The sequence below is a fragment of the Zootoca vivipara genome, chromosome 5 (assembly GCF_963506605.1).
Source record: "Zootoca vivipara chromosome 5, rZooViv1.1, whole genome shotgun sequence".
Classification (NCBI taxonomy): Eukaryota; Metazoa; Chordata; class Lepidosauria; order Squamata; family Lacertidae; genus Zootoca; species Zootoca vivipara.
In genome coordinates, this window is record NC_083280.1 from 62,006,510 (window position 1) to 62,033,135 (window position 26,626).

At 41.0% G+C, this 26,626-nt stretch overlaps 1 protein-coding gene across 6 annotated transcripts in view; it reads right to left on the reverse strand.

Annotated features, from left to right (window-relative positions):
* CFAP46 (cilia and flagella associated protein 46) overlaps positions 1 to 26,626 on the reverse strand; it is an 84,066-nt gene that overhangs the window by 11,748 nt on the left and 45,692 nt on the right. For all 6 annotated transcript variants that reach the window (XM_060274836.1, XM_060274838.1, XM_060274837.1 and 3 more), the window contains 21 exons: positions 25,945 to 26,105; positions 24,973 to 25,092; positions 22,962 to 23,030; positions 22,713 to 22,874; positions 21,919 to 22,067; positions 20,077 to 20,175; positions 19,457 to 19,577; positions 17,377 to 17,523; positions 16,748 to 16,948; positions 15,531 to 15,643; positions 14,926 to 15,108; positions 13,069 to 13,204; positions 12,121 to 12,309; positions 11,094 to 11,282; positions 9,271 to 9,411; positions 8,009 to 8,188; positions 6,739 to 6,909; positions 6,097 to 6,194; positions 3,768 to 3,940; positions 2,124 to 2,320; positions 615 to 727 (listed from right to left, as the gene is read on the reverse strand). In XM_060274836.1, the coding sequence (XP_060130819.1) occupies positions 615 to 727; positions 2,124 to 2,320; positions 3,768 to 3,940; positions 6,097 to 6,194; positions 6,739 to 6,909; positions 8,009 to 8,188; positions 9,271 to 9,411; positions 11,094 to 11,282; positions 12,121 to 12,309; positions 13,069 to 13,204; positions 14,926 to 15,108; positions 15,531 to 15,643; positions 16,748 to 16,948; positions 17,377 to 17,523; positions 19,457 to 19,577; positions 20,077 to 20,175; positions 21,919 to 22,067; positions 22,713 to 22,874; positions 22,962 to 23,030; positions 24,973 to 25,092; positions 25,945 to 26,105 (3,112 nt within the window). The remainder of the gene's footprint in view (positions 1 to 614; positions 728 to 2,123; positions 2,321 to 3,767; positions 3,941 to 6,096; positions 6,195 to 6,738; positions 6,910 to 8,008; positions 8,189 to 9,270; positions 9,412 to 11,093; positions 11,283 to 12,120; positions 12,310 to 13,068; positions 13,205 to 14,925; positions 15,109 to 15,530; positions 15,644 to 16,747; positions 16,949 to 17,376; positions 17,524 to 19,456; positions 19,578 to 20,076; positions 20,176 to 21,918; positions 22,068 to 22,712; positions 22,875 to 22,961; positions 23,031 to 24,972; positions 25,093 to 25,944; positions 26,106 to 26,626) is intronic.

The window sequence follows — 26,626 nt, forward strand, 5'->3', positions numbered from 1 at the left end:
AAATTGGTATAAAATTACAGATGCTGCTTCTACCTCCAGGCAGCAGGTGCTACAGGGACCAAGATGAACCAAGCACATCACTGGCAGTAGTGGCTACTGGAACAAAGATACCTTACTGTGACACTGCCAAGGCCTGAAAAAATGAGGTTCCAAAGATTGTCTGACATGTGTCTTTTCAGAGGAAGCAGAAGGCCCCTTTTGGTGCAGATTTGCTCCTGCACTTCTATAAGAAATTTCTTTCATTAGGTTTGACAGGTTTTTCTTGTAATGGTCTATAAAATGGGGTACTGTTTGCAGTTCTATCTGTTCAGAATGAAAACAACTGTGCTTTTGTCAGCTTCCTTTACTGTGATATCAGAATTGCTTCAGAGGCTGGGAACAACATTTATTTATTAATTTTATATACCACCCTTCATCCAAGGGTCACAGGGTGGTTTATAGTATAAAAACACAAAAATACACATCATAACAACAAACAAAATACTAACCTCCCCACACTATTTAAAAGGACAGAGATTGTTTAATTAGCCAAAGACCTGGGAGAAGAGGAATGATTTTGCCTGGTGCCTAAAGATATGTAACAAATACTTAAGAGAAAACATTAAAAAAAATACCTCAGCTCAGAGAAATCAAATTGTGACAAAACAGGTTTCAGATATTCTTCTACTTCTCTCATTATACCCTGGAATTCTGATATAAAATGTTCTTCATCTTCCTTTTCTGTTTCCTATGATATAAAGTAAAACAGTGACTGATTAATTTATTTTAAAAAATAGTTAGAAGGCATAAGAATATCAAAGACAAAAAGGACAATTGAAAAGCCAAATAGAAATAGAACAGTCATGGAAGTTTAGTAACTTTTAAACTATCCCAGGTCGAAACTGGACAATCACCTTTAAACAACGTTACACCTTATTTTTTATGTATGTGTTATTTTATTTGATAATGTGTTCTCTAATGAAAACACTGATGCAATAGCTGTAATACTGTATTTATAAAAACATCCACTAGAATAGTAGCCATCAACCTGTTGGGAGCAGGGACCCATCTTTAGCCAAAGCATACTTTTGGATACACAATTTTTAATTGTTTGTCTTAATTAGGATTTAGGCAGTGCTGCCGTTATGACTTAATTTAGATCTGGCTGTCACCCAATGGTTGGTCCTGACTACAGGCAGTCCAAGCATTGTACTGGCCTGTAGTCTGCTTGGCTGCTCTCTTCGTGAAGCAGTCTTGCTTGCAGTGGATTTCCTTTTGACCAGTTTGTATTTACTTTTACTTCTGCCTCATTGAGTCCCATGCACGTATTTTTGTAATAACATTATAATAGTATTCATTAGGACGCCATTAATAACAACATTATTTTCTAAAAGTTAAAAGGCCAGATTCGGAGCACCGTAGTTAAAAATAGCAAAGTGGGAACTGAAGCAAAATGGTGCAGGTGATGAGTGCATCAAATTGGGATCCGAACCAGTGTGAAGAATCAGATGACATACCTAGTTCTGATTCTGTAATAAAAACCCTGGAGCCTAATTTGATCAGTAGAATGTTTGATATCTGGTGGGCGGGGCTCCGGAATTGGCCCCTCCCTTCATTGTGTTCCATTAAGTTTCAAATAAGAGGGACCAACTGTCTTTTCTTGTTTTCTTGCCTCAGACTTGCCTCCTGTTGTTGTATTTAGTTTCTCTCATTATAGTTATTTTGCTTATTATTTCTTTATTATATTCATAATAATAAAATATATTATATTATTATTATTTATTATTAAAGCTTAGTTTACATTTACGTGAGTGCCTTAATTTTCTCCAAGAAATAGAAACTCTGCTGAGGAGAGGTGTGGAATGTCCTAAACTGCGTGACTGAGGGGAAATTCCCAGATTGATTTTGTTAATCACTCCCCACCTCCACAACAGACTCCCCAGTTGAAGACCAATGCCCTAGGGATAATAAAAATAGTAATTTTATTATTTATACCCCGCTTATCTGTCTGGGTACTAGTTGACACTATTATGGACAACAACTTACGCTGTATTCACAAGAGGAAAAAGTAGTTATTAAATATTACTCTACTATCTCAGTACATCAGGTGTGAAAACACCAATATGAACAAATGCAGTTCTTACAGTATTTTTTCTTCCTGTTTCTACTTTGATGACTGATTCTTGCAGCTTTTGAAACTCAGTTTTGTCTTCATGGCTTCTCTCTGGTGATGTTTGTCTCCGAAGACGCCTCATCCTTTCAGCTTTCAAAACCTTTACCTTCTCCAGCAAATTCATCAAAGTATTAGAATTCACCTGGGATCGCACAATTTTTGCCTGCACTGAAGTAAATTAAAATACAAACCTATTAAAAGCATTTTGACACTTGCAATGCATTGTAATTTTTTTAAACATGCAATGCATCTTCATTTTCCATATCCAGGCATACAGAAAGGATCCAGGCACGAGAGAGCATGAATTATTGCAGCAGTGGTAGTGGTGTTAAGTAAATTAGGTGATGTTATAACCTTTGTGAACCAAGATAACTACAGTGGTACCTCGCAAGACGAAATTAATTCGTTCCACGAGTCGTTTCGTGTTGTGATAATTTCGTCTTGTGAAGCACGGTTCCCCATAGGAATGCATTGAAATTTAATTCATGCATTCCTATGGGGAAAAAAGAAGCGCAAAAAGAGAGAGGCGCCGACTAACCCGCCACGGCCAAAAGTCTTCAAGGCTCTGGGGAGGGGGAAGCAGGAGGAGGGCCAGGGGTCTGGAAGGAGTCCGGAAGCCATTTACAGAGATGGGAGAAAGCAAGGCCGGAGCCGCAAGGTCTCCTCCCGGCGCAGCCTCCGCTCCTTCAGGCGCTGCCGCTGTTTCTGCCAAGGGCCGCCTGGCGAGCCGCGCTGCTGCTCCTGCCGGAGCCGTAGAAGCCACCGAGGAGGGCAAGGCCGGAGCTGCGGAGGCCACCATGAGCACCACCGCAGGAGGCAGAAGTGGTGGCCGTGGACGTCACCGGCGGAGTCCTAAAGGTGGAGTCCTAAAGGTAAGTGGTGGCAGCGGCAGCAGCAGCCTCCCTTCCCCTTGCGAGGCTGCTTCATCTTGCGAAGCACGGCCATAGACGGCTTCATTTTGCGAGTTGTCCAAAAAAATCGCAAAACGCTTTCATTTTGCGATTTTTTCGTTGCGCGAGGCGTTCGTCTTGCAGGGTACCACTGTACTCATTGGGGAGGCATGAGTCATGGAGCTGGCATGATTCAATCCTAATCCTTCACTGTGGGTACCAACCTAACACTTCACTGGGAATTCAAATGGTTTAATTCCACAGGATGAGTTGTATTTCTACTCAAGACTACCTGTGGCTAAAGGTTTTTTGGCAGCCATGAAAAATATTTCCATGTTTCAGCAAGAAACTGAGGGGAGAGCAAGTGTCCTCACTCTGAATGGGTAGGTGGCACTGGGACTTCATCATGCTCATGACATGATCCTCCAGCTGGCTGAGAATACTGTTCCCAACTAGAAGGTGCACTTTAGAAAGTGGAGCTGGAGCTGCTGCCAATCACAAAGCAAATAAAGTTAAGTGGAAGAGGGCTCTTATAAGATATAAGATATCTTTATTGTCATTGTCCCCTTGCGGGAACAACGAAATTACTCGTTTAATTACTTAAGGGCATAATTTGGTTCCCTCAAAAACAGAACATTTTTGCCCCAAATATTCATGTGTGAAGTTTCAGTCCAGCCCAACAAAAGAGAACCATAATTGAATCTGCACTTCTTAGAAATGCTTACAAGTTGGTTGATTAGTTTTTCCTTTTTGTTGCCCACTCTTTTCCTTCTGCTGCCCACTCTTTTCCTTTTGCTGTCCACTCTTTTCCTTCTGCTTTTCCTTTTCCTTGTGGTCCTTTTGTTCCTTTGGACTGGTCAATTTCATTTTCTCAAGGAGTGCGCCATACAAGAAAGATCTAGTGAAGAAAACAATCAAATCAAATTTTCCAGAAGACCGTTTCCTCTCAGATAATGCCTTATTCCCTTCTTATCCAACATAAACTTATAACTGAATGTGATGCAAGTACCTAACCACCTCAATACTTCAAATGATAATAAGTTATATGTATGTGCACACCCCACTTTCTGAACACAATGCATTCCCACAAACTGTTCGTTTGGTGAGTGTTTACAGAATGAGCGTATGATTGCTATTATTTCCTATGGGAACATTTCTAATCTGTGATCTCTCTCTCCCCTCCCGCCATGGTTTCCTCCTAAAATGGCTGTAGCCAAACGGGAAAGAAGAGACAAAGGGATAACTGATTTGTCTGTTCCCTCCTGCTCCCTGATTTGTCCGGTCTCTCTACCCAGTTCCTCTATCCATGGCTCCTTCCCCAAAATGGCTGCCGCCATATTGCACAGGCAAACAAGGAAGTGGGCAAACTCTGAATCAGCCATGTATGTAGCAACGTTTGGTCATAGTTTTTATGTTTATGTGTCTGAAATTGCAGGTAGTGTTCTGATAGTGGGACCTGTGAAAAAGTCTGTGCTACATTTTTGAGATTCTTAACTCTACTTTCCCTGCATTTACTGGGGCAGAAAGGAGAATTCCTTGGAGAAACAATTAAAACTGGGAGAAGGTGCTCAAGTGAAATGGGTGGTGGATGGTTTCTGTCATGTTTTTTAAAACCCCTTTCTTCACATTCATAGCTAAATATAATAGATCGGAAATACTGTGACACGCTTCCCGGCTTTGAAATAAAAATGGAAACGAATGCAAATAAATAAATAGTGGTACCTTGGGTTACAGATGCTTCAGGTTACAGACTCTGCTAACCCAGAAATAGTATCCTGGGTTAAGAACTTTGCTTCAGGATGAGAACAGAAATCGGCAGACGGCGGCATGGCGGCAGCAGGAGTGGTACCTCAGGTTAAGAACAATCTCAGGTTAAGAATGGACCTCCAGAATATATTAAGTTCTTAACCCGAGGTACCACTGTAAAATGTGATGGTGGAAAGCCAGAGGACAAATACTATCCTCAAATACCATCACTGTTAACTGTAGTCATCCAACAGGGAGCACCTTATCTTTAAAACATGTGACAACAAATGCACCTTTCTTCAAACCCATCTTTTCAAAGTGGGAAAGGACATGAAGTGCAGGAGACAACCATATATACCGTAGTTAAAACTGCTGGTACACAGCAGCTGCTGGAAGCCGCTGAAGGAAAAGATGTCACAGGAGTGGCAAAGCGATATTGAAATGACATGAGTGCACAGAGGCAGCCAAGAAGCAGTTTGGGACGCAACAGACAGGTGTTCAGTGGTGGGTTTGATTCTAACAAAGGCTAAGCACAGCTATTTATCTTTGCTTACACTATAATCGCCATGTTTTACTGAAACAGAAGCTGAAGAGCATGGCCCTATAAAAATGAAATACTTAACCATGGTGTCTTTTCCTTTAAACATGAGTAAGATTTGGGTAACACTGCTATGGTGAAGGATTGGCTACAAACCAGAACCTAAAACCATGGTTTACCTCAACCTTCTCCCACCTGGTGCCACCCTGATGTTTTGCTGAACAACTTTCAGGAGCCCCAGTCAGGGATGATAGAAATTGTAATCCCAAACACCTGGATGGTACCAGGCTGAGAAAAGCTGATTTATGCCTTTGCTGGTGTCTTTCTATCAACAGCCTCAGAGAACAGGGCTTGACCAGTTAAAGCAAATTAGATATTTGAGATCGTAAACAGGATGAAGTAGCAAACTATGACTTGCACTAACCAGTCATGGTTACTTTTTATGCCTGTACCAAAGCAATGGCATATAGAATAGTTACTCTAACAGCAACGGCTGGTGGGGGACTGCTTTCCTGAAATTATCACCTCTGCTATTGCTCTGGTGTGTGAGAAGGAAGAGGAGTGAGGTGGCAGCGGTGCCAGCATGGTGTTAATGCAACAACAGAGCCAATCCGGCATTCCTGCTAGTACATTTACACCATGCTGGCATTACCCCTCACCCTCTTGGTAAGCCCAACAATGGTGGTGATTGGAGGCCAGGTAAGCACCGCCACTCCACTGACTGCAACTGTATTGCTAAAGAGTTCCAACATGAGAACCTATATTCATACCTGTCTTCTGAATGCTGGAGAATCATTACATGAAAATTTGGTGGTAATTCATTCATGATGTTAAAGTGTTGTGGAGAAATGGAAAGATTTCCCCACGCCTATGCAAAAAAAGGTAATAGTGAATAAATTTTCAGACCGTTTAAAACGTAGCTTTAATCTTTTCATGACAAAGTGTCAAAGTAGTAGCATGGCTGTGTTGTAGAATTCTTATAAGCCATATTTTTGTGAAATATACACCAGTGATTCAGTTCCCTCCTGCTCCTAACCATCTGATGGTGCTGCAGTAGGGCAGTAGCCCTGAGAGCCCAACTTGTCATAACACAGTACTCTGCAGTGCCACCTGTGAACTACAGTGCATTAGAAAACATACAATACAAAAAACAGAGCAGGTTGCAAAAATTATAACCAATTTTGCTCAGACAATCTACCACTGCTTTTTAATTCTTCCCTCCAACTTTTAATGCTCTCACCTGCTTTATATTCCAATATATACAACACACACAAACAATTTGTAAAGGCAAGAGAATAAATGATCATATATGCTCCAAACAGGTGTTCCATTACAGCTAGGGATCGTTCTCAGGTCCTATAGATCCCCAGCTAGATGAGAAATTGCAATTTTATTTTAACTGACCAAGTTACCTTTGAGATTGCAGCCAACCTGTGCTCCACATTTTTGAGAAGACTGCATGTAACATCTCCTTTTTGTTGCAAGTGGTGCTGCAGATGCAACATTGCTGCCAGCTGTGATTTGCTGGTGTTCAGTGTAGCTGCTAGCATGATATTTTTCATCATCAGTGATGCTGAACAACTCTGCAACATTTTAATACAAGTCTAGTTTGGCAAATGTTTTAAAACAGATTTCTAATGAAAATCCTTTCAAGAAAGCATGAAACAAAGTGGCCCCGATATGGTGATTATTTACATTCACAGTAAAGAAGCCCTGACATCAAAATATTAAGAATGGGTTTTCTCAACTATTCAGCTTCATTCTGTGGAATGATCTCTACATAAATGTGCTTCACTGAAATGCCCCCCCCCACGCATGTTTAAATGATATTTATATAGTTGACCAAGGAACTATTGGTGTAAAGAAGGGATAGTACTGGTGGTGATAAAGCTTCTGCCAGTGATTGGTTGAGCTAAATTAACATCACTAGGGTTGAAGGGTGAGGGTGGACAAATTAAAAAATGGGTGTCTGGCTACCACTGACTGATCTGCTTTGATCTTACAGAGAGGGGCAGGGTGGGCAGAAGTTAAGGGGAGACTGAAAGTAGGGGTCAAGTACCTGAGGTGGTGGCAGATTAAGGAGACGACAAAAAGAGACAAAACGCACAAAGCATTTATCGAAAAGTTGCTTAAACTGGAGATTTCAGCTAGTCATTTTTTATGGGAAAGGGCTTCAGGAAAAGTTTTAGGAAGACAGAAGGAATTTTTCACTAATTAATCATGTGGTCGGGGGCTATCTGAATGTCTCCTTTTCCCTCCTTCTCCTTGTCACCAAGCTGCCCTCCCCTTTTGACAGCCCTGGATCACTCCAGGTGGATCCAACCCAACTTTAGGGTGATCCAGGGATGCCCACACCCCACTTTGGTTGAATCCTGTGTTGACTTGAGTCAGCCTGATCTTAGGATCTGGCATTTGGTTGGATCTGGTGCACAGCCCCCAAAATACATGTTCCAAAACATTGAACCACTGATAGTCGATTGCAAGTGTTATGCACAAGGCTTAACTTATGTTTGCTACATATTTAAAGTAATAATTATATCACATGCGACTAGAAACCATCACGTAAAAGAAATGATTTTATTTAGTAACATCACCATCTGAATTCACATGTTCTTAATACTTTTAAGATTGATTTGGCTGATTATGGTACTAAAGAGCTAATTGAAGTAGTTGTTGCCTCACCTGATAAAGGGCCAAAAACTGGCTTGCTGAAACGGAGTCAAATCGTCCAAAGCACTCCACCATTTCCAAGCTAGCAGCAGCCAGGATATCAATCATGTTATTATTCATTGCAACATTAATGCTCTGCATCAAAACCTCCGTTGACTGAAACAGGTATCTTTGGGTCCAAGTCTGTTTCCTCTATATAGCAAAGATCAGAATCCTATGTATTCAATATTGCTAAAACTACATAAATCCAACATAAATAGTAGTTTATCACTTCAAAGAAGATTGAACATTCTGATCTCATATAATAGTTCTTAATGGAAAAGATTAAATGTTTCTAGAGAGGGCAAATGGGCATAAATTGAGTTTCAAACTGGGCTCCCAGTTATGCTGTTTTGTCCGTCAGAGCATCCTATTAGGGCTCTATTAGATTCTGTTTTCCATTTAGCTCAAAATAAATACATGTTCCTGTTGGGCTTCCTTTTTCTGACTCTTTATCCATGGAACAAAAATACAGGAACAAAACATTTTATAAATGAGGAAAGTGATGAAAAGGTGATGCAAAGTAATTTAAAATGATTAATATGAGAACTGCAAGATCAATATGAGCTTATATTCCTTTTTAAAAATTACTTTCCAAAAAAAGAAAGGAAAAGGTCCAGTTCTTATTTTCATCTCATTTTACAACAGACTTTTAGAAACCAACATACCAAGAAATCAAAGAAATAAAATACAAAAAATGGAAAATTATCAGCAAATAATTTTTCAGCTTTTTCCTCCACAGCTTGTTCAAATTCTTTACTATTTACTTTCTTAACTAAAATTCTACTTTATGCGTTATCTTATAAAAATATTCTACAGTGAAGTGGAAGTGTCCTAAACACTTTCCCTTCACCGTCTGTCTTTATAGCACTCACCTGGCATGCCCTAAACTTAGAATTTACTATATATATATATATATATGTATATACACATACATACACACAGTGGTACCTCGACTTACGAAGGCGATCCGTTCCGCGGCGATCTTCGGAAGTTGAATCCTTCGTAAGCTGAAGCGTCCATTTTGCGCATGTGCAAAGTGCAATTTTGCGCTTTGCGCATGCGCAGCTCACACGCACTGCTTCTGCGCAGCAAAAATACTTCCGTGTTAGCGGACTTTGGAAGTCGAAACCTTCGGAAGTCGAGGCATTTGTAAGTCGAGGTACCACTGTGTGTATATATGTGTGTGTGTGTGTGTGTGTGTGTAAAGTACATAGGTTATCACATAAATGTACCCTTAATTCACTTGCTTTCCTCCTGTATTCATCAAGCTGTCTTCTGGTAAGTAGCAAACACGGAGTTGGTGTTTCACTTTCATCACATTTTGCTTCCAATTCTGGTGAGGGGGATTTCTCAAGGACAGGTTTAGGTTCCTCCTGTCCATCCATCACAAAAGAATTAAACAAAGCATTGTCAAAATGTAATGCATGAAATGTGTGAATACACACACACAGCCCAGTCCTAATATAGTATGCAATAATATAGTATGACTACACACACAAGCTCCTCCTTTGTCTGATGTGGCACTCTAGTAACAACATGGTCCCTTTAATTAATGGGTAGTCAACCTGGTCCCTACCACCCACTAGTGGGCGTTTCAGGATTCCAGGTGGGCGGTAGGGGGTTCTACGGCACAAGCTGAATCTTCCTTCCATCAAGCACTGGTGGGTGGTACGGAAATGTTCACCATCAAGAAAGATGCATTAGTGGGCAGTAGGTATAAAAATGTTGACTACCCCTGCTTTAACTGGCATTTGAATGTGTGTCAAAATAACAACATGGCATTCAAAAGAACATCTGCCATGCCAAGAACCAGGACTGCTCATATATAAATGTTTTGCAAAGGGTTTCCTATTCTTAAATCTGCTATATCTCTTATTTTTATGCTGAATTGGGTTTTTTTTTTAAAAAAATAACCATTATTTCAAGTAGAACGAAAATTTGCAGTTCAGTTGGTAACTAAAGGAGGTCTATGCAGACTAGACCAGTGCAGTCACTTTTCCAATTTCTATCTTTGGTTTCCTGCTCAGTTTTAACACATGGCATAACCAGGAAAGGATTTAAACGTTTGCTTCAGCTTCCAACGATTGACCAATGTACTACCAAAACACAGAATTCGAATCTTACCCCAAATCCTTCTCCAGATCATGCATCTCTTGGACTTTGTTCTGGAGTAATTCCCAACCTGATGCCCTTGGATGTTGTTGGACCCCAACTCCCACAATCCCTGACCATTGACACTGGCTGAGGCTGATGGAAATTGTAGTCCAAAATATATGGAAGACCCAATGAGGACAAGCAATCTATTTCCCTTAAACATGAGGTTTCAAGCAAATTGAGCATGATCTTAATTACAGTACTTGAGAACTATGACACCAACATGCCTCTGTATTACTTTTTACTTCAGGGCAAGGTGTTGTTTGGTCTTGAGAGTCTCATGGACTGCAAGAAGATCAAACCTATCCATTCTGAAGGAAATCAGCCCTGAGTGCTCCCTGGAAGGACAGATCGTGAAGCTGAGGCTCCAATACTTTGGCCACCTCATGAGAAGAGAAGACTCCCTGGAAAAGTCCTTGATGCTGGGAAGGATTGAGGGCACAAGGAGAAGGGGACGACAGAGGATGAGATGGTTGGACAGTGTTCTCGAAGCTACCAACATGAGTCTGACCAAACTGCGGGAGGCAATGGAAGACAGGAGTGCTCTAGCGTGCTCTGGTCCATGGGGTCACAAAGAGTTGGACACGACTAAACGACTAAACAACAACAACACGGGTGGTTTCTCTTGTTGGCACCCAGCCACCTCCAACCCCATGCCCTCTTTATCACACACACAAAAATGATTATTTATTTTCAATATCTATATCCCACATCTCCACAAAACCCCCCACATTTATTCCAAAACTTATTCCAATTTGTAAAATCACGCGCACACAATCAACACAGGACACAATAATACACCAAATAAAAATGTGGAATAAGCAGAAAACAGATTCCTGAAGTTGTTCATTCCCCCTCTTCCATTAACGGTTTGATTAAATGTAGGAAAAGTATGCCGTACCGCTGCCTTTTCACTCCAATGAACATCTGTAAAGATGGGGTTTGTGTGATCAGCCATTAAACGCAAACACTTCCCAGTGAGATAGAGGTACTTGGCTCTGATATCAGGACAGCCAGCATAAAGACTCTGTAGGCTCGTTAGCTGAGCCTGGGCATTATGGCCAATTGTGAGGCTGAGTTTCATCCATGCCTGTCAGAATTCAGAAAACGTGAAATAAAACCAATATGCAGGAAACTGGTAACATTATGAACAACAAAAATGATTCAATGCTTCAGAAACTGAGCACAGTGGTACCTTGGTTCTCAAACGCCAAAAACCTGGAAGTGTTCCGGTTTTCAAACATTTTTCGGAAGCTGAACATCCAATGTGGCTGTCGGCCATTGTTTCTGGGGCACCTGCACCAATCAGAAGCTGCGCCTTGGTTTTCAAACTTTTAGGAAGTCAAACAGACTTCTGGAACGGATTAAGTTTGGCATTTTTGTTTTTGCTATTTATTTTGCATTTTTGTTTTTGAGGCATTTTCGGTTAATTTGTTTTTGTGACCGTGTGGAACCTAGCTGAGCTACTGATTGATTGATTGATTGTGTGACTGTGGAAATGGATAAAAGCCCCCCATCCAAACAATGACAATCATCAGCGCAGGTAAGAAAAATATTAATTTTAATTTTTATAATCTACAATACAGTACATTGATTATGGCTTTCATTTTATGGATCCATGGTATCGTTAGATAGTAAAATTAATGTTAAATTGTTGTTTTAGGGGTTGCTTTTAAAAGTCTGGAATGGATTAATTTGTTTTGCATTACTTTCTATGGGAAAGCGCACCTTGGTTTTGGAACACTTTGGTTTTGGAACGGACTTCCAGAACGGATTAAGGTACCACTGTACTGATGATTCTCTAAAATTTGCTTTGACAGAAGTCACAGCATAATCCTATGCTGAAGTAAGATCTATCATTGTCACATTCCCAAGTAAGTTCATATACGATTGTAGCCCAAATCACAGGAAAGCAATTAAACACAAACCTGCTCAACAGAAGCAACATCAGGCGTAAACCTCACAAAATCCTCGATAATCTGCTCAATCTGGTCTGCTTTGGCCTCTTTCCGTTTTTTCTCAATATTGATGAGAACAAAAATATCCAAAATGATCTCTATAAATGTCACTTTCATGCTAGCCAATTTTCTCATCAAGGGAGTGTTTATATTTTTAGTCTGAAATACAAAAATAAGACTGAGTTAAAAATAACACTTCAGATTCTAGGACTGTGGTGCATGGCAAGATGAAACACATCAGGGATAGAGTGAGAAGAGTGAAAATCTTGCACCTTGAAGATTAAAAGGCCACTGCTTTCTTGGGTGGGAAACACAGATCTGTTAAATAAAAAAATGAAGGAAAAAAAGAATAGAGAGGGGAGGATCATTTGTGGCTTTTCAAAGTGACACTTATTACTGCATGTAAAATTTACAAATGTGAAGGCTGCTGACAGCCACAAAGACCTGTCCAAAATTCCTGCCAATGCTTGTATTCAATGTACTGTAGCTGTTCTAGGGATTCACCCAACTCTCTGGAGCAGATTTGGGGAGGGCAGGGGCAGCATGCTGGGGCAGGAGAGGGAGCAAAGTCCTGATGCGTTAGCAGGAATCATTGAGCAGGCTTCCACTAGCACAACAATTTAGTTGAATATGACCAGAAATGTCCCCAATTTAGAGTTGCAATAAGGAATGCAGATAATGACCATTGAGTAACTGCCTCCATTGGTTTATCTCTGTATTTTCAGATGTTCACCAGGTTTGGACGGGACTTTGAACGCTCTCATTTGACTGTCAACAGTCTCTACATTTTGCAGTCTCCGCAGTGCAGTCTTATACATGTCCACTCAGAAACGAGCTTCACTGAGCTTAATGGGACTTACTCCCTATTAAATTTGCGCAAACTACAAGATGATTTTAAGACACAACTACCTTACCTACCTCATTAACTGGAATCACATTATTAATATATCGAAAAAGCTCTTCCATTTGTGATACTGCTGCTTGGGCTAACTTGTAAGCATCCAGGTAATGGCTCTGCTTGTCTACCTTGTATACTGCATGTTTTCCGAGAATCCTGTAAAAAAAACCCAACAACATTTAAAAAATTTCAAAAATGGTATTTAGTCCTTGATAATTTATCTATTTAGAAAGATAACCAGATAATGTTTTTTCTGCGGTTTTACCAGCATGTGCCAGTTCTGTGCTCAAAGAGATAACCACCATTCAGTAACGGCAACCAAGTAAATGATACAAGTATTTTATTTTTTCAAAAATGCCAAGTGTGTGTGTGCATGCATGCATGCACTCACACATGTAAGATGTTGATCGAAAGTGTCCACAAAGGAAAAGTTACTTCTGTGCTTTCGCATTTCCGGATATTGTACACCACTACTTTCAATCAATATTACTATTACTTCCATTTATTCAATAAGGAATGGTAAATATTAGAGCTGCTACATGCAGCTTGTGATCCAGCAAATACAGTGGTACCTCTGGTTAAGAACTTAATTCATTCTGGAGGTCCGTTCTTAACCTGAAACTGTTCTTAACCTGAGGAACCACTTTAGCTAATGGGGCCTTACACTGCCACTGCAGCGCAATTTCTCTTCTCATCCTGAAGCAAAGTTCTTAACCCAAGGTACTATTTCTGGGTTAGCGGAGTCTGTAACCTGAGGTACCATTGTAATATGAATGGAGCAGGTTTTTGAATCCAACAAAGCTTAAGAATCGTTTGTGCTCATGGCCTAGGTGGCAAACTGCTAAGTCACAACAAAGCTCCATGTGAACACAGCCACATTGTTCCTCCACTGGACCTGCTGCTGCCCGGCTACCTTGAGCTAAGCCAGGGGTCAGCAAACTTTTTCAGCAGGGGGCCAGTCCACTGTCCCTCAGACCTTGTGGGGGGCCGGACTATATTTTGGAAAGAAAAAAAAGAATGAATTCCTATGCCCCACAAATAACCCAGAGATGCATTTTACCAGTAAATAAAAGCACACATTCTACACATGTAAAAACACGTTGATTTAGAAGACGATTGGGCCGCATCCGGCCCCCGGGCCTTAGTTTGCCTACCCATGAGCAAAGCTATGACTTCCCTTAGCATTATGTGCAAAACTGTGGTTTGTTTCTCTCAAGCAAACCATGAGTAGTAAACCAAGAACAAAGCTTGATTACAGCTGGTAGTTTGTCTGGAGCGAGACAAACCATGAACCCAGCTTGCATATAATTGGCAGTGCAGCAGCAACAGGACTGGAGGAGGAGGAGGAAAGAGGTCACAATTTCCACTGTGAGGACCTGCACATTTGCATAAGCATGCTTAGCCATGATTTGGCTTCCCGTTGCATGTGAACCAGGCTAATGTGGGTTGGCTTCACACACATTTTGTTGCGTTGCAGCCACTGCTTGTGCAATTTGATTCAGATGCAATAAAGAAGTTCTATTTTTGTTGTAACTATTTAGACTCAATGTAGAAAAAGCAAGCCAGAAATAATCAGCATGTGGGTTTTTTTAAAATATGCATGGGCCAGTCTCCAAAGATCTGCTCATCATGTGCCAAAAATGCTTTAGATTTGTGTGTGTTCTTAACAGCACGCAGCTTCTTTCCTATACTGCAAGACAAAAGAACTTTGAAGCTGAAGGTAGTTGCAAGTGGTTCAAGAAGTGGCATGGATACCTGCTGCAGAGAGGGAGGAAATCTACTTTGTGACCGTAAGTTCTTGAGCTATCTTAAAATTGTCCTTTGGGTCTCTGCCTACTTACATTCAAATAAATAATCAAGGACTATTATGGACTTACCTGTGAATATTTGCACGTACCAGCAAAACCTCAGTACTACGATCTTTATACCGGTGAGAAAGGAAGTCCTTCTCAATGTGAATTAATTTGTCATAAGGCTCCAGCAACAATCTTGCTAAGTCATTCGCATGACTACTAGCATTGATGAAATCTTGACCAAACTCTACATGAATATATGCTTTCCTGCATAAAAGAGTATATTAATAGTATTGGGTAAAATATCTCAATAATGTATGAAATATTTGATCAAGTAAGTATGCTGTACTAATACACTTTTTTCTTTGTTTGTTTTTTAGATTTCTATGACTAATGCTAAGAGAAAAGCATAGTTTTATATTTATGCTTGGATTATGCTGTGTTTGCATTAAGAAAAGCACAGAGAGTTAAAAAAAATTACAGTGCAATCCTAAACATATTTATGCAAAAGTAAATCCCATGAAGATTTCAGTGGGGATTACTGTCTGGAAAGGGTATATAGGATCATATACCCAGGACTAAGTGGGTATATGAATGGAATTCATATACTGACTGAATGGAATTGCATTGTTAGTTAACAAACCATACACAAAACGTTATAATAAATGTTTTAACTTGTAATTAATTACCTGGCTTCAAGGATTGTGATTATAATACCCAACTCAGCTTCGCTGTTGGGTCTTCCCAGCAATAATGGTCTCAATGCATTTACAGTTCTCTGCAGAAAATGGCCAGACTGTACCTATGAGAAAGCAGAATTGTTCAAAATGTTTTAGGCCAGGTATTTATTCTATCCAGAGCAAATCCATTCAATGAAAACACAAGCTGTGTTTTACTGAAGAGCATATGGCTCACCAGGTATACCTTAATTAAATATAGCTACAAAAGGAGGATACTGTGATCTCTACATAAGAAAAAAAGGTTTTTAAAAACCAGAAGGTTCTACATTTAACTGATTGGGAACAGTGTTCATAGTGCTATCAAGTTCAATATATGCAGTGCTTTTTTCGGGGGGGGGGGGGAAATGCAGGGGTACGCATATCCCTAAACATTTCATGAATCTTTGTACTTTTGCCCATTTACTGTATTTATTTCCCCCGATTTGAACTGTAAAATGGTGATTTTTCTTGAGTCAAAATGAGAGTACCCCTAAACATTTTTTTTTTAGAAAAAAGCACTGAATATATGTCTTAGTGGAAAATTGCCAATGTGAAGCTCAATACAGTCACTTTTGACTTCAACTCAGGAACTTCTAAAAAAGGAGGGCGTTGCTTATAAAGGAAGTCGAAAGTAAAAGTCAAGAAGGCCAAATCTCTCCAAGGCCAGGGGGTGATGTTATTAAAAACTAGTAGAAGCTCAACTAGAATATATACTGCAAATCAGAAAAAAAGTATTACCAAGGCCAAAAAGAAAAATGAAAAGGTCAGGGTGGTTAACAGAGTCAAGCACGCTGTCAGAGGCAAGAAGGTACCTTTTAGAAAATGGGAGACTTTACCCAAATAAGAAGAAGAAAAGGGAACCGGAACTTTAGAAAATAAACGCAAGCTAACAATAAGAGATGCAGAAGAAGAAGAAGAGGATGAGGGAGGAGGAAAAAAATGTATTTCATGAACATACTGCTAAAAACATTAAAATACACACATCAAAAGTGTGTTAAAGGGCAGAGGGGGGGGGGAGAGAGACAGCAGAGAAGTTGAAGGAATTATTTGCATCTGCATTCATTGCAGAATACGTAGGACAGATCCCTGTGGTTGAACAAGGTTTCTCAGGAAAGGTGCCTGAAGTACTGAAGTAAACATCAGTGACAAAAGACAAAGTGAGATAAATATCCAGATCATTTCCTTACCATTTTCTCTTTTCTTTCCTCATCTTCCCCTAAAATTGCATCTGTGAGACACAAAGTGCTATTCAGCCAAAATTTCTCATTTCCACCTATCAATTGTGCCTTCTCGAGCAGTTCTTTAGCTTGTCCATGGTTTTGTTCCAAGTTAGCTAGCACAGCTAGAAGATAAAGGCACCGCGATACAGTACATAAATCATTCGTTTCCTAGAAAAAATGGTATTTCAGGTAAATGAAATTGTAAGTTCAGTCTTACCAAAGAGCCCAGTGTTATGTATTTAGAACAATGAAAAACAAACAAAATCGAGAACATGTAAAACGCACCTCCTAATTTCTACAGGAGTTTATTAGGAGAAACTCAGACTAAAATGACATTAATTCTCATGCTAATTTCTTTCTTTCTTTTTTTTTGCAAATTGCTGCAAAATATGGAGAACTGAAAAATGAGAAACTGAGAGAACGTTCCATCGCTACCTGGGAGTAAGCCGTAGGACTTCTCTAAGATTAAATTTGAATAAATAGTTCAAAAGAAGACAACTTGAAAGCTGGGAAGGAGCACTGAGAGAATCTTATGACGATGCCAGTGCATAGGGGACTGTATCACATTCCAGTTTGGGATCAATTTTCAAACTTACCTGAGTTGCATGGTGTGCTTCTGCAAGTAGTAGCCTTGCTGGCTGATATAAACCTAATTTCATGAGAACTTCAGCTTTGTCTATCCACAAGTAGGGGAAAGAAAGCCCACTTAATCCCTTTTCAGTCACAGGGTTCAGTTCCAAAATCTGTATTAAAAAAGAAGGAAAGAGTGATTCTAGAATTGCAATTCCATTTAAGTCAGCATTTAATTCTAAAATTGGCAAAAGGGATTATGTTTAGCATTCCAATTCCTTTTTTAAAAAATCTGAAATCTGTTGCAAAGCCCGATGAGAATTATTATTATTATTGTTTTATTATTTATACCCCGCCCCAGCCACTCTGGGCGGCTCCCAACAGAATATTAAAAACACGATAAAACATCAAACATTTAAAGCTTCCCTAAACAGGGTTGCCTTCAGATGTCTTTTAAAAGTCAGATAGTTGTTTATTTCCTTGACATCTGATGGGAGGGCATTCCACAGGGCGGGTGCCACCACCAAGAAGGCCCTCTGCCTGGCTCCCTGTAACTTGGCTTCTTGCAGCAAAGGAACTGCCAAAAGGCCCTCAGCACTGGACCTTAGTGTCTGGGCTGAATGATGGGGGTGGAGACGCTCCTTCAGGTATACTGGACTGGGGCCATTTAGGGCTTTAAAGGTCAGCACCAACACTTTGAATTGTGCTCGGAAACGTACTGGGAGCCAATGTAGGTCTTTCAAGACCGGTGTTATGTGGTCTCGGCGGCCACTCCCAGTCACCAGTCTAGCTGCCGCATTCTGAATTAGTTGTAGTTTCTGGGTCACCTTCAAAGGTAGCCCCACATAGAGCACATTGCAGCAGTCCAAGCGAGAGATAACTAGAGCATGCACCACTCTGGCGAGACAGTCAGTGGGCAAGTAGGGTCATAGCCTGCATACCAGATGGAGCTGGTAGACAGCCGGCCTGGACACAGGATTAACCTGTGCCTCCATGGACAGTTGTGAGTCCAAAATGACTCCCAGGCTGCACACCTGGTCCTTCAGGGGCACAGTTGCCCCATTCAGGACCAGGGTGTCCTCCACACCTGCCCACCTCCTGTCCCCCACAAACAGTATTTCCACCATAAGCCAGCCACCATAAGCCTGTGCTTAGGTACGTAGTGCAAACGCCTCTAAAATCTGCATAACAGGAGGCAGAAATAGGAGGTGCATGGTGATAGGAAATGCAGTTCTAAAATAATGAAACAAAGTATGGGGTAGGTGAGTGAACAGCTGAGGAAGAAGCAGCTGAGGAAACCAACAGAATGTCCTAACACCAGACAGGACAAGAGGCCCAGAGAGGGGATAGTGAAGATACTCGGCACTGTGACTCCAGAAAAATAGCTGATGGAGAGAAGGCCACCTGCAACAAGTTCCTGGAGAGGCAGATCTTAAGCAAGAGACCTGAATCATGGAAAATTCCAGCATAAAAATGGTATAGAATCTTGGGTTCAGTGGAGGACAAAGCAACAGGATTCTAGTTAAAGATGTGTGGTGTATCACCAATTACTCCCCTTTAACCAAATCAGCTACATTGGGAAATGCCCTTGTGAACATGTACTTTTCCTTAAGAGTTAATAATAAAAGGAAAAAACTCGGAAAAGCCTCAAACTTCCATCTCTACAAGAGCCACCCGTTTTCGCTCACTGGGCCCCGCAGCAATTAAGGGATATACTGCTAACAATGGAAGCCATAGTTTACTGCAGGGGTCAGCAAACTTTTTCAGCAGGGGGCCGGTCCACTGTCCCTCAGACTTTGTGGGGGGCCAGACTATATTTTGAAAAAAAATATGAACAAATTCCTATACCCCACAAATAACCCAGAGATGCATTTTAAATAAAAGGACACATTTTACTCATGTAAAAACATGCTGATTCCTGGACTGTCTGCGGGCTGGATTGAGAAGGTGATTGGGCCGCATCCGGCCCCTAGGCCTTAGTTTGGGAACCCCTGGTTTACTGCATGGCATTCATTCAATTGACCTTGTTTCTAAAAGCCATAAAGAGTTTAAAGGCATCAAAATGCCTTCTCACTTTGATCTATTTGCAAAGTGAAAGTAAATTACCTTATCTTTTGCAATAAGCAATTTTTTACTACTATCAGATGGCTTTAAACTGGCAAGTCTGGTATCCTTCAGCATGTTCTGTATGGCATTCTCCTTTTTAAATGCTATATCTTGTCTAAACCTGAATCAGAGAAAAGAGAAGGGAAAACAATTTTGCAAACAATAACAAGCAAAACAACAATGAGGATCAACATGTTAACATGGAAAGTCATTACTGAGATGTCCATGGGGCCACGTTAATCATTTTGTTAATGGGCGTAGAATAACTTAAATTCAGTTATGCCAGCACAGTGCAAAAAGCTGCTGCTCTTAGAGGAAACAACTGTTATGCTTACACTGTAATACATCCAAATCCAGGGAACGATGAATCCATCTATAGAACCCTCTCAAAAAGGTTAAAATTCCACTCAGCCACTAAGGGGGGTGACTGGGGAGCTGGATACAATCCCCATGCATCCCTAATCCCCTTCCCTATTAAATAGCTGACTGGTGGACTCTTAAGCTTTTTGAAAGGCTGCATGCAAATAGTCCCAGCTGCTCCACTGGAAATGGGGTGTTAGGTACGTACAGAATCCATGATGAACTTTTCAGATTACACACTTTGCTTCAGAAGATCATACCTTCCTTGTTCCATTTCATTAATGTATACTTCACCCACTGCCTTCTCATGATTAAATGATGCTTGGCACAATTTTAAATCTAAACACATCCTGGAGAGTCTGTGAAAACAAAGGACACAATCTATACAAAATACAAATTACCTGCTGACAAGATATGGTACTTTTGCACAATGAAGACTTGGCCCTAGTTCATTTGAAAATGTAATTGATTTCATGCAATGTGCATTCTGGAAATATGTGGCAAGAAGGGGACCTGCATAAAGCTAGAACCCAATGAAACTGAAGGGAAGCTACAGGATCAGTTAGGGATGCCTGAATCAGGAGTGGCTTGCTGCTAGGTATATTTAAAATCCCATTTCCATCAACAGAATTTTGAGGACTTAAAGAGCAAAACAGAACAGTCTATCTGTCTGCATTGTCAATTAAACACAGCTTTAAAACAGACATTTTAAAACTTGCACTTTCTGGTACGGAAAGATGTTCTGCAGAAAGCAGTGTTGTTATAGTTAATCTATGTACACTTTGGCTCAAGTAATGCAGTATAGTTTCAAAGAAAAAGGCAAAAACTGTATATTCAGAGGCCACTGCAGGCCTGGAAAACCCAGCTGTCTTGTCTCCAAGACAAACAGTGGTGGCAGTGAGTGGAATTCAAAGGGGAGAAATGATGGGTGGAAGAAAAGTATTTTGCTCCATGCTGGAGTTCCCAGATCCCTTTGCTACATCAAGTGGTGAAAGGCAGTAAGGGGGGGGGGAGTGGAGAGTTAAGCAATACTTCCTAGTTCCTCACCTATAAATCAATCCCCACAAGATCACTTTGCCTAAGAGCAACAAAGGCTAGGATTCCTAGTCATGCTATGAGTATTAATGAAGAGAAAATACTTGTCATTAACAGTCTCAGATATCACTTCTTCTGAAATAGCAAGTTAATTAGATGGGTGGAATATTAAATACACATATTTAAAAAGTTCTGAAAATGCATTTTTTTAAAAAAAGCGTTTTAAAAAATACATTGAATACATTGAATTTTACAAAAGGTTCACTATCACAATCTAGTGTCACATTGTATATTGGACTTAAAACACACTTAAAACGTTTTATTTGCAGCTGTATAGCTGTGTTGTAACAGTGCTATCAGACAAAAAACCCAAATTCAAGGAGACTTGCATACATACACACACACACACACACACACTCGTACTTTTATGTTTTTGATAGCAAAATGCTTGGAATCTGAAACACTGAAATGTAGACTACATCAAAATATAAACGCTAAAACTTTCATTTTCAGACACAAACATGACAAAGCACAGCCAATGAAAGTTCAAACTGCCTAGACTTATTTTTTTGTTTAACGTCTAAGATTTTTTAATGCTCAAGCAATTATGCATACAAGCAATTTTTAGGCTTACTGGGGGTGCCATTTAGAAGGTGCAAGGGGCACTTGCCTCTCCCTATGTTTCAGACCACATATGATCACCTACATCAATATGAACACACATTATTCTGGTCCAGCACACTTGTTCTGCTGATCAACCAGGCATGGGAAACCAGTGGTCATACAGACGACAGGTCTTGACAACAGACTATAATGGCTAAGACTGATGGGAGTTGTAGTCATGACCGTGCTCTGTTAGTAATGGGTGAGAATCAACCTCCCTGAGATTCAGCTCATGCAGGGAACTTTGTGGGAATACCTTCTGGAACCATAAATCCATAATTTGTGGCACATCATAAAGTACAGAAAGGGATTAACTTACACACCACAACCAAAAACAGATTTGAATTTATGAAGGGCAGGGAAGTGAAATGTTTTATAGTGACTGCAGAATAATGAATACAAACCGAAGGTGGTAGAGATCTGACAGACTTTTGCTTTCTACGATATCACGAGAAATGATCTCAGCCAGATGAAGAACCGGAACAGTCAAGTGAGTACATAAAATTGTCTGTAGCTCCTTAACCAAAAGGTCTAGGTAGTATATGGTACGTGTCTGAAAATTAAAAGAATGGATGATGGAAACGTTGTCAATACTTCTGTCTCAATTCTGCATTTTTAACTCTGAAAGTGGGGCAATGAAGCAATGTTCTCCAATTTTATACATCAGGGACTTGCTATACACAAATGTATACTTCGGACACATTGTCCCACCTTTTGAACCACTAAATATGCCATCTTTGTGGCAACCTGAAAATCAGCGTGAAAAGAAACTTTCAACATTCTCATTAAAAATGGTTTTATCAGAAAGCCAAATACGTAGGACATTTATACTCAGATAAAACTCAGGATCCACAAAAAATACTATCTTTTCTTTTATGGGCATGTGGAACTGAGAGATACGGTTCCTGTGGAAGTGGTTTGCTCACACAAACAACCCCTCTCTAGAATCAAGCTCAGGGAAAACTGGTTTTGCCTTCTTTGAAACACAAGCTGGTCACATGCAGCATTGAACATTTGGCAGATGTTATATCTCCAACTGAATCCACCGTGGTGTTCAGTTAGGTCACTCATCTCTACCCAATATATGTTGCCATAGCAAATCTGTTCCCTCCGACTCCAACAAGTCTTTCAAATTCATACAGATCTAAGAAGATAAGATAGCAGCCCCTACAAACCAAAATCTGGAAATGTTACTCACAGGTGCCAAAATGGTTTCCCTGTTCAGAGCATAGCCACTTAAGTCCTGTTTAAATGCATCTCTAATTTCATCAGGACATTCATAGCTAGCCCACTCCTCCACATTCGCGGGCAAGGCTTCACTTGGCCCTTTCTTCTTTGCTTTGTCTTTGGCTGACTGTGCCTGAAAAACAAGACTCTGCATTAAGGAAGTCTATTCCCCCCCCCCCCGCCCCCATGAACATTAAAATAATATTAAAAGAAAATGAACCTGTTTAGCATCTTTTGAAGATTTGTCTTTTTTAGGAGGGCTTGTTGGTGAAGTCTGATTAGCAGAAGGCTTTGGGAAAAAGAGGGAGGAAAGGAATTTTTTATTACACCATAGAATAAAAGTATTAATACAATATTCAGTGTTTTACACAGCTTATATACATACATACAGTTCTGCAACTGAAGCTATGTCTCACTCCACTGGATTTCACAAAGATCTGGATCATGGGCTCACATGGGCACTTGTGAATTCTACAGGTCAACCGCCATTAGTAGCATGGCATTGTCATGTCCCGCTGCACTTGCAGCCACTTTTAGCTGGGTCCCCTGGGCAGTGGGAGATGTTAGATCCTCTCCTGTTGGCCAGGGGAAAAGTTGAATTGGGTTCAGCTGCAGATTGGCCAATAGCAGCCAGACCAAGGGGTGGGCACTCATAAGGGTTGGGCATGACTGAGTCCATCATAGGACTTCACTCAGGTCCACTCCCAGAGTATTTAAGGAAAGCCAGCCCCAAACTTGGCACTTTGGTCTTTTGGATCCCCCACCCTCCCTATAATTAAGCTGCTATCTACCCATCATGGAGCAGTGTGTATTTATGACCTTGGTATGGATTATGATTGGTCACTGTCTTTGGGAGCGGGGAGGAATTTGTCCTTCAGGTCAACTGGCTGACCTGGGGTTTTTGCCTACCTCGTAGCAATTGTCACAACTATTGTGGATGTGGCGTTAAGTCTTAGTCATGGGTTAGAGGGGAGGTTGTAAGCCTCTGCCTGCCCTTCTAAGGGAATGCATTATCCCATTAAAGTGTTCCTGGAGCAGGTGCTCCTTCTAGATGCCCAGTTTGCGGCTAGGACCATAGCACTCCTCAAACGCATTCTCAGTGGGGCAGTAGCTATTTGATGTATGCCATAGGACCCCCTCACCAACAGTTTGACTCCTGGGGAGATTCAACCAACAGGTGGGTTGGTTGATATAGGTTATACCCGATGTCTGAGCCAATGCCATTTACAGTGGTACCTCGGTTTACGAACACCTCGGTTTACGAACTTTCGGTTTACGAACTATCCTAACCCGGAAGTTAGTAAACCGAGGTGCCGGAGGTCTACTGAGCGTCCAATGCCTTCGGGGAGGCCAGGCCTTCGCTCCGATGCCTCCTGGAGGCCCGCAGCGAAGGCCCGGCCTCCCCGAAGGCATCGGAGCAAAGGCCAAACCTCCCCAAAGGCATCGGAGCGTCGGATACCTTTGGGGAGGCTGGGGCTTCGCTCCGATGCCTTTGCGGAGGCCGGGGAGCGTTTCCGCGACTGGGCTGTGCAGCCGCGAAAGCGGTCCCCGGCTTCCGGTTGCCGGGGACTGCTTTCGCGGCTGCACAGCCCAGTCGCGGAAACGCTCCCCGGCCTCCGGAAGGCATCGGAGCCGGGACTTCGCTCCGATGCCTTTGCGGAGTTTCTAGCTTCTAGCGAAGTCCCGGCTCCGATGCCTTCTGGAGGCTGGGGCTTCGCTCCGATGCCTTTGCGGAGGCCGGGGACTGCTTTTGCGGCTGCACAGCCCAGTCGTGGAAACGCTCCCCGGCCTCCGCGAAGGCATCGGAGCAAAGCGGTTAATCCGTTCTAGGGGGTGTTTTTCCTCGTCTAGAACGGATTAATCAACTTCCCATTACTTTCAATGGGAAAGCTCACTTCGGTTTACGAACACTTCGGTTTATGAACAGACTTCTGGAACCAATTGTGTTCGTAAACCGAGGTTCCACTGTACATCTGTAATCAATAAAGTTATGGCCTAATTTAAACCAAAAACGTATGTTGTCATGAGTGGTCATTTAACGGGGGGTGGGGGCGGGTCAGTCACAACGCCTGGACATGCAACCTGCTTCATTGGATTGGGATGCATAGGGAGTTAAAGAAAAGGAGATTTACAGAACTGTTACTTAATAATTTATTACAGCGATAGCTGTTCAGAACTAAAACATTTTCTTTGGGGGGAAAGCATGTTTTTTATATAGAAGAGTGCCTTACTGGTTTTGCATCTTTGTTTTGTTTTGCATCTTTTTTGCCTTTCGATTTGGGACTCGTTTGCTGAGTTGGTGAAAGTTTACCCATTGTCTTTAAAAAGGTTCCCGCCGCTGCCAGTGACACCTGAGCAAAAACAATTGCATTTGTTTTTAGTCCGGGAAGGAAACCTACAAAAGGCTGAGTTATTTACAGCCAACCAAATGCAGAAAATGAAAGAATTAGGACAACTGAGTAGGATTGATCTCCTTTACTTTTATAAAGAGCAAACCTATACAGATGCAAGTTAATAGCCTTGATTCTAAAACCGGTTAACTTACAGAAATTCATAGAAGAGTTTTTTGTCCTACTCAACCCTCACTCTATATCTGCAGCAACCTCCTGAACCATGAGGGATGGAGAACAAGGGGAATATACTGCAGAGAGGAGAGCATGGGAAACACACAATATATTTTCATCAAAACCTATATTGTAATAATCTTACTTCTTTTTTGCAAATAACCCTTTCATTACATTCTTGAAGGAAAAATACAGCATCAAAGCGCCATGATTTACACATATAGTGGTACCTTGGTTCTCAAACTTAATCCGCTCAAGAAGTCAGTTTGACTTCCGAAATGTTCAAAAACCAAGGCGCAGCTTCTGATTGGTGCAGGTGCCCTGGAAACAATAGCTGACAGCTGCATCAGACATTCCACTTCTGAAAAATGTTCGGAAACCGGAACACTTACTTCTGGGTTTTCGGCGTATGAGAACCAAGGCATTTGAGTACCAAGGTGTTTGAGAGCCAAGGTACCACTGTATATGGATGAGCATCCTTTGAGAATTATACAGAATAAGGATAGAAAAATGAAGTCAAAAGTTGTTGTAATAATCTTACTTTTCATACAATCTATGTGATTGAGGGGAACAGTTTATAGGAAAGCTGGCATATTGACACAGTACATCAACTCACCATACTTTTTATTATTTTCTTACCTGCCAAATGCGCATCACAAAAGCATATGCCATCAAACAGTGCTGCTCATGAAAAGGCGAACTATGTCCGGAAATGACTGCCATTACCGTGTGAGCTCTAAACAAAGCTTCTAACTGCTTTATACTTCTTATATCCTCAATGGCAATTTGGTCATTAAAATCTGTGGTAAGAAATAACTATAAAGTTACTATAAAGTCACCACGTTCTCTCATACAAACAAAATCCAAAATCCACACTAGGTCAATACTTTTACCAGGCAACCAAAGTGTCACAAACTTGTGAACAAGCTTCAGAACTCATAATCAGGATATTAAGCAAAATAGGGGTATGGTGAGGAGCTGGCTTGGGGTGGAAGCGTTAAGTTTGTATTTAGCCACAATTTTAATATGGATTATGTTCTCCTAGGTAGGGGTTGTTGTTGTTTTTACGTCTAGTGACGCTAGGATGAAGAAACACATCTCCTTCGCCATTATTTTAAAATAAAAAATGTAGCAGTTCTCTAGATATTCATGGTAGAGAGTTTGTATTTATCTTCATTTTAAAAGGAGAAGTCATGCAAGCTAAAATCTTGACATTGCAGAATCTATAAATTTAATATAAAAAGTACTGTTCAGAAAGGAGAACAATAAACAGAAGCCTAAACTAAAATATGTCCTCAGGGTCAAAGAGAAAGTTATACAG